This window comes from Xyrauchen texanus, chromosome 6 (assembly GCF_025860055.1).
Source record: "Xyrauchen texanus isolate HMW12.3.18 chromosome 6, RBS_HiC_50CHRs, whole genome shotgun sequence".
In the NCBI taxonomy this organism is placed as follows: domain Eukaryota; kingdom Metazoa; phylum Chordata; class Actinopteri; order Cypriniformes; family Catostomidae; genus Xyrauchen; species Xyrauchen texanus.
Window position 1 is genome coordinate 38,423,279 of NC_068281.1, and position 20,699 is coordinate 38,443,977.

Sequence of the window (20,699 nt, forward strand, 5' to 3'; positions counted from 1 at the left end):
GTTTTCTGCTTCAAAGCGTTGCGCCCGTCAGGAGAGCTTCCGCTGCATGGGGGAGTTCCTCCCGTCGGCGCGAGGTGGTCGCTGATGCGGCTGCTTCCGTCTGGGCCGAGGCTTACGTGGTGTCACTGGTGGCTCGGCGGGGGCCGGTGCAGGCGCTGAGTTAGCGGGGATGGGTCTTTTAACCAGGCGCTGGCTTGAGACAGAGCGGGGGCGAGCCATCTGTGCTATGCTCCGTTTGGGCATAAAGTGCCTTATGGCTTGTGACTGCTACTGAGTCGTGACGTGGGACTCAGCAAACGTACTCACTGCGCCACCAAAGAGGCTGGCTGGAGACACTGGGGCAGCGAATAGAGATGTCTTCTCTCTGTCACTCATCTCCGTGAGGGTCAGCCATACATGCCTTTCCAGAACGACCAGGTTACCCGTGACTTTCGTGGGGCACAGCGCCAAGTCTGTAGTGGCCTGAATCTCTTTAAAAGTCTCCGGATCAAAGCCTTGCTCATCCATTTGTCTGAGGAGCTTCGCTTGGAACACCTGGAGCACTGCCATTGCATGGAGTGCTGATCCAGCTTGTCCTGCCGCCGAGTAGGCTTTCCCCGCCAGTGTGGGCATCTGCCTACATGGCTTAAAAGGATGAATGGGGTGTGATTTACATGCCATGCAACTCGTTGGGTAGAGATGTGCCGCAACCGCCTCCTCCACCGGGAGTAGTTGGGCATAGCCGTTCTTTTCCCTGTGGTCCATGTTTGTGAGAATGTACTCATTGCATGTTCACGGAGCTCGTCTCGCAGATAGCGTATGGGGAAATATGCGCTTTGAGGAGATTGAGGGGCTTGTGGGGTGTGTGCCGGCACGAAATCCACCTCAAGTTCATCCTGCTCGACCTCGTGGCCCTGCCGTGTCCCCTCGTGTGAACCCTCGGGTATCACAGAAGAGGGGGTGGGAGGGTGCAAGAGGCTGAATCGTCCCTCAGAACGAGGGCGATTTGTGAGCGAAGCGACTTGAGACTCATGTCCTCGCAGTGAGGACAGTCTGTCTCCATGAGAGCTGACTCTGCGTGGGCACGGCCCAGACAGAAAATGCAGCTCTCATGCTTGTCTGACGGCGGGTTATGTCTCTCGCACAAGGAGCACTTACGGAACGACGTCTTGAAAAGACGTGAACATGTAAGTGGCTCTTAGATATATAAATATAAATATAAAAAACAGGCGGGGCTCAAACACCATAGCCAATATTAGAATATTGGCGTTATTGTAAAGAGGGTTCAAATAGGTTGTGAATGAAAGCACTCCCCATATGCGTTAGTAAACACAATGTCAAGTGGACTGAAGTCGTAAGGGAACTATGTTTTAAAACATGAGTTTTAACAGAAAAATTAATGTAAGTGCTTTTATAAAATTATAAGCTTCACATTTCTGTTTAAACCCTCCAGAAATTGGCCACCATTCACTTCCATTGTAAGTGCCTCACTGTAATCTCGATTTTTGCTTCTTCTTTTTTTTTTTTTGGTTTTAAAGAAAAGGAGGGACGAGTTGAAATTAATTTCTGTGGTAATCAGCATTATGCCACACATGCTGTCAAATCCACTTTGGTCCAGTTGGACCCTGTTAACACCATTTTCTACAATCAATATACATTTTTCTATTGATTCTCAACCAATTAAATAGTTTATATATATATATATATATATATATATATATATATATATATATATATATATATATATATATATATATATATAAGTGCAATCTCTATACAATAATAATTACTAACGACGAAAATTATGGAAATAATGGAAATGAATTTGTCAAAAAGAGCGGGAACCCTGAAAATAAATAAGACATGGACTTATGGGAAGCTTCAAAAGTTGTAAGTTTATGATTCAGTTTGTTTTCTTCTCGAGTTAAGTATTTATTTATTTTAATTTTTTCGTTTTATAGATTAAAATATAAAACTTTTATTTCTGCCACGAATGGAATTTAAAAACAATAACACAGAATATCACATTACATCTAAATGTATTTTATGAAGAGATTATGAGCCATTAAACATTCAGTTGACGTACAACAGAATTAGTGCGTTTTTCAGTTCAGTGTAACGTGACAGTTATTGACACGCCTTCTGTTCCGGAAACGGTGATGAGTTTTGGAACTTGTAGTATTTCCGCTCGAGTAATGTCCTTAACGCTAACGAACGTTTAAAAAACGAAACTACACATCCCATAGTTCCACCTCCCGAGCATCCTTTTTTTTTAAAGTGCACAGATTCTGTGTTTTGGTTCTGGTAGTGAGCGGAGAGAGTTAGATTTCACAGTCTTATGACTTCGCATTATTATTTATCCTCCCAGCAATAGCCTCTGACACACCGCCTGTCGTTCTGACAACACAAACGGTTCGTCAGAAGGCCCGTTATCAGCTGTTCTTTAAAAGGGGGAGTGCCTGTATTTGCACCTTTAGCTTGTGAGCTAACGTCAGCAGCATCAGGTTGACCCATGTCCTCTGAGGAAGCTCTCAGCTCCACACTCTCACACTGGCTGCCCTTTAACTCCTGGTGGCTGCTCCTGCCCTTCGTCATGCTCCTGGTGATGGCTGCTTTCATCGTGGCCTTCGTGCTGCTGTTGTACATGATATCGCCGTTAATAAGCCCCAAACCCCTCAAACTCAACGGGGCCCATGTGGTGGTAAGTTTACACAACTCTGCCTGAACATCTATAGTACATAACAACACTCTGATCGGATTAGAGGTGTCAATATTCATGTCACAGTTAATATTGCACTGGTGTATAAGTGCAGTTTTGGTTATGCAACATCTGGTCTAGGGCTATTGAACTTTTTCAATCTGCGGACACTGAATGTAGAGACTGAATGTTTTCTTTTGTTGGGAAATGCTGATTTCAAAAGGATCATATTTTATCAGCAACCCAAAGTTATCTAGAAGTTATTTTTTTCAATAAATACAAGCCTGTTTTCATCTGTTGACCTGTTTTATAATTGAATTTCATAACCGTTTTTGCAGTGCTTTGTTTATATAACATGTTTTCATACATTCATGCAAACAAATCTGCCCAAAACAGATTTGTCTTTTATTCTTATGATCTATGATCATGTTGGCATTGGCTAATAAATGTTTGTTTTTACTAGCCAGACTTTTGATGACATGTAAGCACAATGTAACTAAAAAATATATTAAGCAAACTGAGAGAGGGGGCCTCTTCATATATATTTTCACACAATATAGTATATTGTAATATATATATATATATATATATATATATATATTATATATTTTGCTCTGATTTTAATCACATTTTAGATTTTCAGAATTTCACATTCTATCATTTTATGTGATGTCATGAAATCAAATTTGTAATAATGATACAAGCTGTTGTCACTGTTTGAAGTTTTTTACAAATTTTTAACAAAACAATTCACAAGGAACCTAATAATGACAATTAGGGGTCATGATTGTGAAATTTGTCTGACAATTCATTGTCAAGCAGATTAATTGCCTGTTTTAGGGCTATGATGATTCATTGTCTGTTTTAGGTGTTTCACGAAAATGATGATTAATAACCATAAAACTCACTATGTGTGCTCCGTGCACACAACAAAGTCATTTATACAAATATAGCTTTGGTCATATAATAAAATAAGGTTATATGATTTCCCTTTAAGGCTTCCAAAATGTATTATGACAGTCAAGTATAAAAGTATTTAATATAATTAAAATATATTTTAATAAAAATATATTTTAATTATCAAAACATGTCTAAATAACTAAAATATCTCTTATTTGTCCGATTTACTTTTGATCTATTTGACTTTTTCAATATTTTGTTTTCTTTTGTAACCCAGCCAACCTGTATAGCTAATATATTATATTTATATTAAGCAATAGTAAAATATTTCCGCGGTGCGGTTCCCTGAGATGCTCTGAGTTCAACTGAAGGAGATATGCCTTTTCTGCATATCGCTGCCCCCTTCAGTATATCGCAGCGCTGTTTTGTGGCCCATTTTAACTTATTGCGGCACGTTCGGCCCGTTTTCACAGCCTGCCCATCAGGAAAATTCCCGGTTCTCCCGATGGGCAGTATGCCCCCTGTTTGCCAGTGGACAATAACAGATGTTTTTTGGTTGCATAGTGCGAAATTTACTCCCATATGCGAATGATTTACTCGCAATGCCCTCTAGGCTGTCTTAAAAGTAGTTGATCTGATACATTGAGATATTAGAAATGAATATCCCATTGAATGAGAATCAATGCACCTATATAAATTAAATGGCACCTTGCAGTGTAAATATTTGCATTGTTTATAAATGTATGGTTGCCTGTCTGGTGCCTTCCCCCCCGAATATGTTTGTACTGTCTGCCTAATTGCAAAAAAAATAGGGATGCACCGATGCCAATTTTAGCAAAAAACTGAAGGCAGATGAAGAGATTTTGCCATTCACATTATTTTGTCATCAGATCACTGTTTTACTTAAGAATTATGCTTTAGAAATGTACAAAAGTGTACAAAAGCTTTTTTACTGTTCTATCAATAAGTAATTTCTATTGAATGTGGATTGGATCTGTTGAACACATGACAGCAATTAAGAGAGCCAAAATAAAAGATAATTAGAAGATAAACATTTAGAGATACAAAAAATGGCTTATTATGATAAGAAGATATAAGATAAATATGATGATTGATTAGAAAAGGTTATTTTGTACTTCTAAAAACATTGCACTTCTGTTTTTGCAGTTGAAAACGACAGAACTGACATTTTCAATGCATGTACTTTATATGATAGAACATTACAAATTCATGCTATGAATATGTTGAGCAATTCCACAGAAATGTCAACCACATCATAGAAAAATAAAAAGATTTAATCAAAGAAACAACACCCGCTTTAAATTCTGTATTATATCGGTATAATGGATAATGCCGTCCAGAACGGTAGAGGGCGCCGCTTGCTCGCACAGCACTGGCTGAAGTTTTAAACAGAATTTTTAAATGCAGCATTTTGCAATTTATTAATCGTGCAAGACCATATTACAATTTCAATCTTAATTCAATCAATCATGCAGCATTAATAGGTATATAGGTAAGTGGTGATTAATAGGTATCATCAGGTACCCTATAGGTAAGTGGTGCTTTAAAAATGTTATGTCTGCTTTTGGCAGTTTTTCCACATGAAAGGGATTTTGTGTTTTCAATACAAGTTAAACTCAATCGACAGCATTTGTGGCATAATATTGATTACCACAAAAACGTATTTGGACTTTCCACACTTTTATTCTTTAAATGAAGCAAAAATCTGGGTCACATTGAGGCCCCACTGTTTAAAAGATAAAATCACTTACTAACCTTTTCACTACAGTTTTAAGTTCTAGCCAATTTGACATCTTTGTTGCCATAATGATGATATGTCAATAAACCTTAAAAAGACTGTAAAAATAACTCTACCGCTCAAATAATACACAAGTTTTAACAGAAGATTTAATGTAAGTGCTTTTATAAAATTATAAGCTTCACATTTCTGCCTTTTTTAAACCCTCAAAAATTAGCCCCATTCACTTTCATTGTAAGTGCCTTTCTGTAACCTTGATTTATATTATAATATTTATTTTTTAAGAAAAGGATGTCAAAAATAAATATTTGTCATAATCAACTTTAAGCCACAAATATTGTCGACTGAGATAAACTGGTACTGAATCTGGAATATTCCTTTAATGTGAAAACGAGACACTTTTACCAAAGTGATTAATTTGGTCAATAATTGGATTATAAATATCAGCAGGCGATACAATAGTGCATCCCTAAAAAATACTAAACTAATCTCTTGGACGGAATGAATCAGCACTTGATTTATAACGATGTGAATTATGGTTGGTTTTTAGTATGTCTGCTCTGAATACCCTGTCCATCATCAGGTGACTGGAGGCAGCAGTGGGATTGGGAAGTTTATTGCCATGGAATGCTACAAACATGGTGCCTTCATTACTCTGGTGGCTCGAGATGAGGTCTGTGACACTCATGACAATGTTTATTGGAATTTTCTTCCATGCTGTGAGATATTTGTTGGTGTATGTGTTGTTTCTGAAAACCATTAGCCTACAGTATACGTCTAGTTAACATGCATATCCATATTTCCCTACAGCAAAAACTGGTTCAAGCAAAGAAAGAGGTGGAGAAATGTGCCATAAACGATAAGCAGGTATGCATATAAAGGATATTTCTGGTAAAAAAAAAAAAAAACATTCATAATTTGGTGGCAAATGCTTAATCTAAGATTAGATGATGTTTAGTTTGATTCTTCCCAGGTCTGTACTAGACCCGAGTCCCACTACAGTAAACAAATATGCATTCTTTGGTCTGATCCTGATATATTAGTGGAAGAAAACCAGAATCAATCAATCAATAACTTGAGTACAGTACATCATTTAATGTATTAAAGCAAATAGAGCATGACAATATTCATGCAATTCAAACTAGGATGAGTATTACAACTCTTCTTAAACGTAAACCACTAAAGCAGCCATCATACACGACACAGCTTGGCAGTGTATCCAGTTCAGTTTCAATCAAGTGCTTTTTTTGTCTATGTCAATATACAGTATTTGTTCAGTGGATTACAGGCTCATTCATGTTCTATATATCTGTGAAACAACCTTTCAGCTAATAATATTGGTCCGTAGATGTATCAGTTGAGCTCTAGTATACAGATCAAAGATCCGCTAATTCATTACATATTTATGGTATTATTGGCAGGGGCCTCATGCTCATGTTTTTTTCTTTTCTTTACTCACTTGGTGATTTATGCACTCAAACACCTACCAAACACCTTGTTGTTATGTGTTGTAAGGTTTTTGTTTAGCATACAAGGGGACTGAGGTTTTAATTCAAACCTAATAAATAATTTTAATAAAGCAACTTGCAAGCAAAATTTGCAACTGTGCTTGACAGTATAGATGTTGTATGGAAAAGAGCAAGACGTGTTGGGCAACATTATCCTTTATCGTTTTCCATTGGGATCATTTCTGCACCCAGCATTTCAGACAAACATTTATCATCTAAAATAATGAATTATCAAAAATTCTCTTTTTTTTTGGATGTTGCAGTCAAAATCAACATTGCACAAAAATCTGAGAGGGCACATGTATGATGCTTCTGATTTTTGGTATTGTCACATGTAGGTGGTACTGTGCATTTCAGTTGATGTGTCAAAGGACTACAGTCAAGTTGAAAGTGTCATAAAGCAAGTAAGTGTTATCAGTTTTCCATTAAAAATATCTGTGTTGGCAGTTAATCTGTTCTCTGGTTTCGCAAGATTAAGTTTTGTGTTTTCCCTAAGGTAGTTCGTGATTTAAGTTGCTGTTGTGTGTTTGTTTTTCAGGCTCAGGAGAAGTTGGGTCCAGTAGACATGCTGGTGAACTGTGCCGGGATGTCAATATCCAAGAAGTTTGAGGAAGTGGAAGTAGACTGCTTCAAGGTAAGAACTGACAACAATAAAGCATCATTTAAATGACACATCATTGATGTTTTTACAATCCATATTTAAATATCCATAACATATCCAAGTCCGATGTTTCATATTCAGAAGAAAGTACAATGCACAGACTTTAAAGAACAAATGATAAATTGTTATAAATATAATTCGAGCTCATAATAAGTGGTGCTTACTTTGGTGTTAGTGATTTGAACAAATCCTTAACCCTTAAATATTAAGCTTTACAGTGTAACTTGCTGTGAATTCAACTTCAAATTGGGGACTTTTTGAGGAGAGATGTGCTGTGACATTGCTTAGCAATCAGATTTAAGATTGTCACCTGGCAGACAAAAAATTATATCCGCAAATTTACATTTGAAGAAGGGACCTGAGCCATATCTGAAGACCAGAAAATCATTCACGCCTGGGGTGGGCTTTTTTTACTTGGACAAGTAGGCAACCACAAATTAACCACCCATAACACTCTAGACACCACCTAGAAACACTGTTGCAACCACCCACAATAACCAAGCACTGGCAAGCCCCACTCACATATTCTTCAGGAAATGAAAAAAATCTAGTGTCTTATAATATTTATTAGAATTGAGTTATAAGTCTGACCCAAAGTATGAAATCAATTTATGTATGATATACTTGTTCTGGATCAAATACTTTTTAATTTAAAATTACCATGCAATTTCTACTTAAAAACGTAAAGTAGAGGGAACCTAACTGAATCAAGTAAACCCAACCAAATTTAACATGTCAAAATAACTCAAATGAAACTCTTAAGTGTTATTCTGGCTGATGAAATGTTAGCTTGCAAAATACATGATGGTTGAAAAACAAAACAATTTGATGGAATGCAACTTTGTCACTGTGCTATAATTAGCACAGCAATTTCTCCCTGAATAAACCAGTTTGTAGAATACTTAAATATATTGGTCCTCAACCTAAGCTCAAACACCATGATTGTAACCCCCAAAACTACAACATTACAGAAATACTTCTAAATCTCAACATAACAAAACATTAACCACTAAAAAGTCTCCACTTTTCATTGATCCTGCACAGACACAAAATAACATTTTTGTTATTCATTTTAACATTTACTCTACCTATCGTGTCCCATGCAGCATGCTGAGAACTAGAAATCAGCTGCGCCGTTTCAATTAAACAAACAAAAATTATTTGTGGTTTCCCAGTGCAAATGGATTAATTAAAGCTGACAAGACACTTTTTCTTTTCACAAGAGGCCTGGGTAGCTCAGCGAGTATTGCCACTGACTACCACCCCTGGAGTCGCGAGTTCAAATCCAGAGCGTGCTGAGTGACTCCAGCCAGGTCTCTTAAGTAAACAAATTGGCCCGGTTGCTAGAGTCACATGTGGTAACCTCCTCATGGTCGCGATTAAGTGGTTCTCTCTCTCAATGAGGCTTGTGGTAAATATGGATCGTGGAGAGTAGCATGAGTCTCCACATGCTGTGAGTCTCTGCGGTGTCATGCACTGCAGGCCATGTGATAAGAGGCGTGGATTGACGGTCTCCGAAGCGGAGGCAACTGAGACATGTCCTCTGCCAACCGTGCCACCACGAGGACCTAATAAGTAGTGGGAATTGGGCATTCCAAATTGGGAGAAAAGGGGATAAAAAAAAAAGTTGAATAAACATAGTTAATTTAAGTTCCTTTTCTTAAATGAGTTTTTGAGTAATATGAACATGGGAGGATTGAGTTAAACTGATAATAGTGAAAGTTCAGATTTCTTTTTTTAGTTTAGTGGAGAGAGATCTATTCCTTAAGTAAAGTGTATTTTTCTTTAACAGAGACTGATGGAGGTGAACTATCTGGGCAGCGTTTACCCCACACGGGCTGTCATCACTACTATGAAAGAAAGGCGTATGGGCCGCATCATGTTTGTGTCGTCACAGGCGGGGCAGATCGGTCTCTTCGGCTACACGGCCTACTCACCGTCCAAATTTGCACTGAGGGGTCTGGCTGAGGCCTTGCAGATGGAGGTGTGTGTGAATGCGTTACTAAACGACAATAAATCAAACATAACTAACTAACTCCTTAATTGAGTGACAGCTTAAAGAAAAAGTTCAGCCAAAAATGTAAATTCATTCACTCTGCTGACATTGTTCCAAGCCCAGCTGATTTTTTTTATTTCCTTTGTGGAAAAAGGCACATTTTTGAAAGTGTCCACTTGGCTGCTCTTTTCCATACTGTGAAAGTGAAAAGACACTTGGTGTGTCAATCTCCAAAATAAAGCACCATTAAAAAAAGCAGAATTTTAATTTAGAATTTTGGTTTTTAAGTCTTCACAATGACCACGGGTTCTTTTGAGAAAGCATGACTTAACTGATCTAATTTAAGTCTCTGGTCTTATTCTTTCCCAGATGAAGCCATATAATATCTATGTGACTGTGGCGTATCCTCCGGACACAGACACGCCAGGTTTTGCAGAGGAGAATAAGACCAAGGTGAGACTTTTTTTTTCCCCCCCTCCTGAATAGAATTAATCTCTGAATATTAAAAAGCTGGATAAGTGCAGGATATCTAAAAATGCAGTTCTCTGCTCTATTCCTCAATTGGAATTTTTGTAATTATCGGCATTTTTCCCTTTGGCCGATTTGTTTCTTGAGTGTGCTGAGAATTGCCTGTTTGTACATGAAGCGACTGAGACATGTAAACGACCAGTCACGGTTGTTTTTTGTTGTTACGTGCCATTGTGTTACTATAATAATAGGCCGGTGTGCAACACGGTCTCATTTAAACAGTCCGCATATCAGAGCCGTGGCAGACGCGTTTGAGCTCACAGTGTTAAAATGCTCACCCGTTTCATCCTCCCTCTCTCTCTCCGCAACAGTTCCCTGTAACTTTAACTGTCTTGTCTAATGATAAAAAGGCATATATCAATAAAACTAATATCATATAACGTCTGCAAATATGCACCTATCACATTTAAACAGATGTAATAAACCAACCTCACACAACTTCAGGAGATCCAGCATCCTGTGGAACACTTCCTCTGAAGCACTTATTCTAACAGTCTCCTCAACAGTTCCCTGTAGCTTTTCTAATGATAAAAGGGAAATATCACTCTAACTTATATTATATACCATCTGCAAATATGCAGTTTCATTGTTTAAAAACATGTAATTCGCAAACCTCAAGAAAACCCAGCGTTTTCTTCCTTTCATGTGCTCATCTAATATTTTCCTCTGAAGCGCGTAGTCCATCAGCCAGAATCAAAAACTTCTGGAACAGAATCAAAAGTTCCGTGACAATCAAAACAGGCGATCCAGTCCGTTTACACTGTCAGGAGATTGCTGCTCGCTCTGGATCCGCATGAGCATGTGAGTTCAACTCCAAGATAAAAGCGCTTCACGTGTGTTATAAGTAAATGTCTTATTCACTATGTACTGTATGTACATGTGGTTTAATTCAGTGTTATTTGAGATGCCACCTATGTTTGCTGGACCTCGATGTGTACTGTTATTTCCTTCGTCCTAATATATAAAAAATGTATTCATGTGCAAATAAATTACTAATGTTATGACTAAACAGAAATCTGAAGAAACGGCTATCTACCATGTAAAAAAAATATTTATATTAGTATTATTTACAAACTGTTTTACAAAGTTAAAGTTTAGTGTGAAATTTTGTAAATATAGTGTTAAACAAGAGTTTATATATTTTTTTTTTAGCAATTATATGAATGTTATTTCCTATATTAAATTGTGTGATATAATGCCATTATAGCAGTCTGTCGGCATTCCTGCTCTCTGGCTATCGGTATCGGCCGTTAAAAAACCCATATCGGTTGATCACTACATAAAAGTACTTTGGCTTGCAAATTTTAGGTCCTTCTAATATAATGAGTAAAATTGATGGCATTTATTGAATCTTCTTTTCTTGTGCTTTTATCTTTGGAATGGGCAGCCTCTGGAGACCAGGTTAATTTCAGAGACGTCTGGAGTCTGTCAGCCTGAGCAAGTGGCAAAAATTGTGGTTAAGGATGCCTTGGTAAGTAGGGATTGGTCCAGATGAACTTCCAAAATAAATATTGGTGTTAAAATGCAGCACAACTGACTAGTCAATTAATAAGTAATATTCTTTTTGGCTTTTTTTTTAGCTTTATGCTTTTAGTGACTGCACTTTAAAGGGGATGACTTTAAAGGGATAGTTTACCCAAAATTCAATCATTTACTGAACCTCATGCCATCCCAGATGTGTATGACTTTTTCTTCTGCTGAACACATTGAAGATTATTAGAAGAATATCTCAGCTCTGTAGGTCCATACAATGCGTGAATGTTAATCAGACCTTTTGAAGCTACAAAAAACACAAAGGCATCTTAAAAGTAACCATCCAATGGTTAAATCCATATCTTCTGAAGCGATGTGATGGGTGTGCGTGAGATCAATATTTAAGTCCTATTTTACTATAAATCTCCACCATTGTCCAGTCCCAACCAGTAGGTTGCGATAATGTGGAAGTAGAGATTTGTAGTAAAAACTGACTTAAAAATGTATCTGTTACTCACCCACACCTATACTATCGCTTCTGAAGACATGGATTAAACCACTGAAGTTTTGTTACTTTTATGCTGCCTTTGTGTGCTTTTTTGAGCTTAAAATTTCTGGTCACCATTCACTTGCATTGAATGGACCTACAGAGCTGAAATATTCTTCTAATAATCTTCAATGTGTTCTGCAGAAGAAAGTCAAACACATCTGGGATGTTATAAGGGTGAGTAAATAATGATAACTTTCATTTTGGGTGAACTATCCCTTTAATAAATGCTTCTGATTGGTGTTTGCTACACATAATAAAAAATCTATAACATTAGTACACAAAACGCTGTGTTCTACATGTTTCAATACATGTAATTTCATAGTGTGTTTATGTATGAGAGGGAAAAACAGGATGGATGAGAGCTATTGTTTTTGTCATGTACCTTTGCTTGTCCCTGTCCATTCATAGCAAGGAAATTTCACCAGCTCATTTGGTCCTGATGGATACATGCTGTCAGCGCTCACCTGTGGGATGTCACCGGTCACCTCCATCACTGAGGGGCTGCAGCAGGTACGGCCCAATATCACAAAACACAATGATCAGCCTCACTGTTATGCATACAGGTACTGCAGTTTAGCAGAGCCACCATATTGTACAGGGTTCCCATTCCACACATGAAGAAAAGAAGAAATTAAAGTCATTTTTATTTGTATAGTGCCTTTCACAACACTCAGCTTTACAGAAGATCAGGCATTAACAGATGATAAAACTGTAATATCGATAATGTCAATGAATCATCATTGTGTAATTTGATAAAATACGATTGTGAATTATGTTTAAAAATAAATAATTAATAATTGTTTTTAGAAGCCCAGTGAGCAAGCTGAAGGCGACTGGCAAGGAACACAAAACTCCATAAGATGTTGGTTAACAGAGAAAAATAACCTTGGGAGAAACCAGACTCACTGTGGGGGCCAGTTCCCCTCTGACTAACATCATGAATATAATTGCTTTTACTTGTGGTTTTGCCATATTGTTTAGACAATCAATATGGTAGGGCCATGATGTTCATTGAAGTACCTTGGAGTACATTGTAAATGCCATGGTACATGAGTATGGTAACCTTTGTATAACCATCTGATACTGACACTATGACTTACTTTAAAGTTGTATTATGCAAGTAGCAAAGTATTTGCCAAGTTACAGTTGAAGCTGCTACAGGAACAAGTATTTTCTGTGATTATCTCGCCCTGTTCAGATTGTGACCATGGGGCTGTTCCGCACCATCGCTCTCTTCTACCTGGGCAGCTTCGACAGTATCGTCCGCCGCTGCATGATCCAGAGGGAACAATCCAAAGCAGCTGACAAGAGGGATTAGCTCCAGTATCCCCACCACTTTCCAACTCCATCACCACTACATTCCCCATACACTCTCACTCACAACCCAACCTGGCAGACATATTGGGTAATGGAGGTCCACACTGAAAAAAGTAGAGTTTGTTGTCTGTGTGTTAGTTCCAGCTTTTCCCTGTGTCTCTTTCAGGGTCCCAACCATTCCAGTTTGATTGAAAGTTCTGGGCATGCTGCATCAGTATTTGGAGGTCTTTTGTAATAGAGAAAAAAAAATTGTAATTCCATTTAATTGTTTGCTCTTTGGCCTGAAACGGCTGAGCGGTCACTGCCTCTAGTGAATTCCTTTGTTTCAGAGGGTTTGTGGTTGTTCGTCTTCAATGTGTCCCAGTTCTTGCATGCTTGAATGCAGAATGAAAATAATTAGCATTTTCTGGCCTTCTGAGTTCTTGTTCTAAGCTGTTTCCATAAAACTGTTTCTAGAGATTGACCGATGTTGTTTTGACCTTCATGACTGATAATTCGATATAAATTCTGCTTATGCATTATGAATATTGTTATTTTTCATAATGATAATTAATAAAAATAGTTTTTATTGGTAGACCAGATATTAAAGAACTGATAAATGATCTACAATTACCTAGAAAAGTTTCAATGTACCCAAAAATCTGTTTATGGTATTTATCGTAGACCCGATATGAAAGAACTGATTAATTAAGCAAGATTATGTAGAAAAGTGTGAATGTCCAAAAGCTATATCCGTGTTAAAAAGGAACACCATTGCAGATTTGGCTTTTTAACACTATAATAACTAAATCACTAAACTACAACAATAAAACATGTGCATTATGAAAATAGTTATGGGATTTATCGGTAAAGCTGATATTGAAGAACCGATAAATGAAATAGAAATTACATGGAAAAGTGTCAACTTCCAAAAGAAATATCGGTGTTAAAATCCAGCACTGTTGCTGATTTTGCTTTTTAAGACCATGAACACTAAATCACTACACTACAACAATTAAAAACAATCAGCATAATTAATATAGTAATAGTATTTATCGAAAGATCCAATATTAAAGAACTGATCAATTAAAAAGAATTGCGTTGAAAGGTGCCATTTAAACATATTTTGTGAAAATGCAACCGTTACAGATTTGGCTTTTTAACACAATAAATTATCACTAAACTACAACAATAAAAACATATGCATTATGAATATAGTAATAATATTTCTGGGTAGACATGATATTATAATGGAAAAGTGTCAACTTCCAAAATAAATATTGATGTTAAAATGCAGCACCGATACAGATTTTTCCTTTTAACATAATGATAGCTAATTCACTCAACTAAAAAGAGAAAAAAAAGATGCATTATGAATATACAGTAGTAATGGTATTTATCAGCAGACACTATTAAAAAAAACAATAAATAGAATTACGTAGAAAAGTGCCATGTTGGTATTAAAAATAAATAAATATTGATGTTAAAACAAAGTACCATTGGAGATTTCGCTTTTTCTAAATCACTAAACTACAAAAATAAGAAATATGCATTATGAATTTAGTAATGGTGTTTAGCTGTAGACCCTATATTAAAGAACTGATAAAAAAAATAATGGAATTTGGTAGAAAAGTACCATTTAAAAATAAATAAATAAACATTAAATTTGCAACACAGTTACAGATTTGGCTTTTTAATACAATAATAATGAATCACTAAACCACAACAATAAAAACATATGCATTGTGAATATAGTAATAATATTTATGGGTAGACATGATATTATAATGGAAAAGTGTCAAAAAATATCAATCAATATTAATAAATTAATGGTTTTTATCTGTATTATTAAAGTACAGATCAATTAAATAGAGTTAAGTAGAAAAGTGGCAAAGTCTGAAAAACATATTGTGTTGCTGATTCTACATTTTAACACAGTACTAATAATTCACTAAATTACAACAATAAAAACACACAAACTCTATATTAAGTAACCAATAAATAAACAATTAAGTAGAAAAACTTTGAGGTCAGTAAAATAACCGGAAAACCAATTTTTGATCTCTATTTCATTACTTCCTTATTCAACTTGCATTCCTCTATAAATACAGTGTTACCATCGGTAAAGAGCTCCAGCTTCCTTTCATATACCTTGCGATCTTTATGCTTACTCAACAGCTGTCCAATGTTCTTCTGGCTGGTCCATGATGTTCCTCTGTGTTCTTCGTGTAAAGCAATGTATCTTCCTGCTTTTAGATTTAATCGTTGTAAGGTAAACACACAGGACTTCTGTGTTGTCCGATGAAACACCCTGAGTCTGCCACTCTGCCTTATCCTTTTTGCTCTGTGTGGGAGGTCATGAAGGAAATGTTTACCTTTTGTGTAAATCTGCGTGCGTGTATATAGATATGTCTGCTTGTACGCTTGTGTTTTGGTGACCTCAGGGCCTTCTAAGGGTTTAATGAACTGAAGGATGGGTCAGGCAGGATAAGCCATTGAGGTGACAGCTTGCTGGTTCAAGTCACCGCACCTTTTTGCCAGCAGGTGAAACTGTCGATCCAAATGGATCAGGTGTAGCGAGAGCAAAACTCAAAATAACGTCACATTAGTAGAGCTGATCTAGAATCAGAATAATTGTATTTACCTACAAAGAGCAAAAGCTGAACAGATATCAGCAGTCTTAGTCCAGAAATTAAATTGAATTTAACAGTTCGTGAATAGACGTATCAAGCGTACATTTTAATGTTCACACAGGCATTTCAAAAACTGTAGATGTTGTGAAGCTTGATCTGATTGTTAACACAAAACAAGCAATATGGCTCCCACAAGAGAAGTGAATCTCCTTATGCTCTGCTCTGTTGTGACGTAAAATTTACATTATTGTGTTTTCTGGTTAATGCCTTTCAAACGTCCCCTTGTTCTGACTTCACCTGCTATGTCATATTAACAACAAACTAGAGCTAGAGAGAAAATGACACTCGCACTATTGTTATATTTGCCTTGTTCACGGTCACAAGAAATGGGAGCATGTGATAATGTCACACCCTACAGTAAAAAAAAGCTGATGTTTATGTGCACAAAGCGGTCAAGTTAAAAGGAAAGTTCACCCATAAAAATTTACTCACCAACACTCATGTTGTTCTAAACCTGTAAAACTTTCTTCCTTCGAATACAAGTGGATTTTTTGATGAATATACTGCATAGCTACTCTTGTTGATAAGGTTAAAGGGACAGTTCACCCAAAAATGAAAATTCTCTCATTTACTCACCCTCATGCCATCCCAGATGTGTATGACTTTTTTTTTCTTCTGCTGAACACAAAGATATTTAGTAGGTCCATACAATGCAAGTGAATGGGTGCCAAAATCAAGACACCCCAAAAAGCACATAAAGGCACCATAAAGTTAATCCATATAACTCTGTTCACATAAGACCGTGTTTTAATCCATGTCTTCAGATGTGATACGATAGAAACAGGTTAATTTTTGAAGTAATTTTTGCTTGAAATTCTTCTCCCTGCCCAGTAGGGGGCGATATGCATGAAGAATGTGAATCACGGGAATGTGAAAGTTTAAGTGGAGATTGACTGAGCAAGGAGGAGAATTTATTGTAAAAAAGACTTCACTATTGATCTGTCTCTCACCCACACCTATCATGGCTTCTGAAGACATTAATTTAACCACTAGAGTCTTTTTGGTCCTTCAGATATCTGATCACCATTCACTTGCATTGTATGGACCAAAAGAGGTGAGAAAGGATTCTTCATTTGAGTTCAGCAGAAAAAAGAAAGTCATACACATCTGGGATGGCATGAAAGTGAATACATTTTTGGGCGAACTCCTTTAAAGTGAATGTAGACTGATGCGGTCAAGCCACAAAAAAGTGACAAATATCATCCAAACACCTTCTGTACAATACGCTTCATATAGAGGAAAGAAATTCATTCGGGGTTGGAACTACATGAGGGTGTGTAAATGATGAAAGATTCAAATTTTTGGATTAACTATTTCTTTTAATCAGTGTAACTCTTTATTTGTGAAGCTGTTGTTGTTTTATGCTGCTCCGTTTTTCCTAGAAATAATTGACCAATGCAGTCTGGCTCTACAGTCGTGGAGGCCCATTCCAAGCCTTAAGAGATATGAACGCAGACCACTGTAAAAGCTATGTGGGTGGATACATCCACAACCAGCTATGGCGTAGATTGTGTATGGTTTACATCAGGGGTCGGCAACCTATGGCACGCATGCCAGCATTGGCACACGGATGGGTAATCACTGGCATGGCAGCAACAGCGAGAGGAGCAGACTATTTTATTTATATAAATTCTGCACCTGCATTCCAATCTACATCTTGATGTAATCCTTCCTCATGATCACGCAGCGTGTTTCTATGAGCTGAATGGGAGGCTAAACTAAAAATTAAAATGTGATGATGCAATAAGAAAAACACCACTATTAATCCTTGAGAATTCCAACCCAGTATCCTTAAACCATGGTCACACTCAAAATGACTGCAAACAATTAAAATGGAAAACTGAAACCCCAATCGTGGTATTCAAAAATCTTTTGAAGTCTATTCAAAATATAAATTAAACCTGTAAATAAAGTTTTAGGATTTTGCAGGTGCATTTCTCTGAAAAGGGCTCAATAGTTGATGGGCTTGTGATGTGTGAATGGCTTGCACGAGTCTCGTCACACTTTAATAGTGTTTAGTCTCCCATTCAGCTGATGAAAACATGCTGCGTGATCATGAGGAAGGATTACATCAAGTTTGAATGCAGGTGCAAAAATCAAATAGACTGCTCCTCTCTCGCTCTTGCTTGTGTGCTAGTGATTACATGATTACAATGACATAATATAAGAAATATTTAAGATTCCAAACAATTTCGTGATCATCAAATAAGCAAAATTGTGTCATTAACTGTTAACACATTTTGTGCCAAAGGACAGGTTTTCTTTCATTAAAGCACTTTCACAAGATGCTCTTTGAAAATTCACATGCAAGATTTTTCACATGTGGGTTTTGCAATTTTTCTCTCAAACTGTTATACTGATAATATAATTTGTAATAATAAGCGATTAAAATAGAACAATGCAAAATAGGAATAATTTCGCCGGCACAGCCATTGACCACGAAAATCAAAAAATGGCACTCCATGTCAAAAAGTTTGCCGACCCCTGCTTTATGTAAATTGTTTTAGACTCATCTGGTCTGAGATAAAAATGCATTGTTTTTGCTTGTTTTTGTTAGATTGATTTATATATATAAGGACCCAAAATATGAAAGTGAGAATGTATGAGTCAAATGACGATGTTCTCATTTGATATTGGCTCAAGGCACGTCGTCCAGCACTTACAGTAGTAGCTAAATAGGTGCTGATATGTGTCAGACCTACGATTGAGTTGTGCACACTTCCATCACATGGACATAGTCAATTGTTTAGTTGTTAGAAGCTAACAGTAGAGAAATTGTATTAACTTCTTAAAGCTATGCAAATCAAGCCTGTGCTCACAGTTCATTCAAACACTTGAGAGAATACTTGCATTTTTATATTGTCTTCTGCTCTAGTTGACTTTTATTGATTGAAGTCGAGGTATATTTCTGGAAAAGATACGTAGATTATTAGTAACTTTTAAAAGAAAAACAAAGACCTCCTTGGATAGGTTCTGCTTCTATCTATGTCTGATAAGTTTCTTTTTTCGTTGTGTTGTTGCCAAACTTGCATAAGTTTCACCTTGTGTGCCATTGGAGAAAAAGAGGATGTTGTTGCTTTGTCTTATTTTCTTACATAATGAAATAAAAAACGTTTGAAAGTTATTTTTCATGGTGGGATTTATTTTGGACTCTAAATTATTCTGGGATATCATGTAAAATCAAAGTTATTTAAAGGTGAGTAATAACTGCACCACTAGCCAAATGGAATTGCTAAAATATTGACTTTTCAAACAGGTTGCCCAAATACTCCCCTGTCTGCCATTGGCTGGATAGGCACATTGCCCACCCCAAACTTGCACCATTGAGCCACACCATAGCAACCATCCAGTGCACCATAGCAACCATGTAGCAACATGCTTAAGGCCATATCTGGACACCAGAACATCATAGAGACATGGGGTTGGGCTCTTTTGGCTGGTTGGCTTGCTCAAACAAACAAATAAATATAAATATTTATAATTCTTGGCCTACAGTATGTCCTATAGTATTTTCTCTTTTGACTTTTCGTAAGGAGTGGGAGCAGGGCTAGTACTAAAGGCCGAAGTATACTTTGGTTGTCCGTGTTTCTGATTGTTCCATGCACCGTATGCATGATGCAAATTTTGACATAAGAGACATCTCCTGTCTGAAATTAGCCAACTTCAGAAGTTTAATATATATTTGAATAACCTAGTCAGGGCTGTTTGTGGGGTTCAAACCAAGGTAGGCACAAAACAGATTTTTTTTTAAGCATACCATTGAAACCAGCAATGGTGCACAATGTTTTTCGTCTCGAATGCCTGGACTGCCAGCAGGGGTCATATGCATGATGTAGTCCTTTTCTACTGCAGTAATTCATAGGCTTCGGCTTGAGCTGGTTTTCCTTATATTAAAAGGAACATGGTCGACTGTGAGGGGTACTATAAGATCAAAGGCCATTTACTGTTCAAAGAAATTCACATGCTAATGTTAAGGCCAGGATGAGGAATAAATTCTGCTCTGCTTTAAATCATGCTGATTTCCATTTCAGCACATCCAAACCTTGCATTTTCAGAGCAAGGTAAAAATGTAATTAACTGGATATTTTTTTTTGTAAGGTGGAAAAAGTTATTGCTCTGAAAGTTGTTAACCAAAAAATACGTTTCATATTTTCCTTGAAACAGACCAGAATACCAAAGAAGGGTACTGATCGCTCATAACTTTGTTAGGAAGTGAAATGTATTTCCAAGGAAATTCCAGTTGCCAGTTTAGCTCAGTAAAGAATGGTTCCTACATTTTCCAAAAATCATAAAACTTTTGTTTATTTCCAGGTTTAAATGAGGAAAACAAAATCTCAGATTTTCAGTGTGGTCTGACTTTTTAACCAATCTGTTGCTACAGTGCATCCGGAAAGTATTCACAGTGCTACACATTTTCCACATTTTGTCATGTTACAGCCTTATTCCAAAAGGGAATTCCAAAATTAATTATTTTCTTCAATTCTACTAACAATACCCCATAATGACAACGTAAAAATTTGTTTGAAGTCTTTATTTAAAAAATAAAAATAAAATCACATGTGCATAAGTATTCACAGTCTTTGCTCAATACTTTGTTGAAGCACCTTTGGCACCAATTACAGCCTCAAGTCTTTTTGAGAATGATGCTACAAGCTTGG

At 36.8% G+C, this 20,699-nt stretch overlaps 1 protein-coding gene across 1 annotated transcript; it reads left to right on the top strand.

The window, feature by feature from the left end:
• Nucleotides 1-2,272: 2,272 nt before the first annotated feature.
• On the top strand, nucleotides 2,273-19,157 carry LOC127645572 (3-ketodihydrosphingosine reductase). The gene is made up of 10 exons (XM_052129233.1): nucleotides 2,273-2,680; nucleotides 5,920-6,009; nucleotides 6,147-6,203; nucleotides 7,183-7,248; nucleotides 7,383-7,478; nucleotides 9,298-9,489; nucleotides 9,871-9,954; nucleotides 11,417-11,500; nucleotides 12,461-12,562; nucleotides 13,251-19,157. Exons 1-10 carry the CDS (start codon nucleotides 2,492-2,494, stop codon nucleotides 13,368-13,370), a joined length of 1,080 nt encoding a protein of 359 aa, XP_051985193.1. The 5' UTR covers nucleotides 2,273-2,491; the 3' UTR covers nucleotides 13,371-19,157.
• Nucleotides 19,158-20,699: the final 1,542 nt, after the last annotated feature.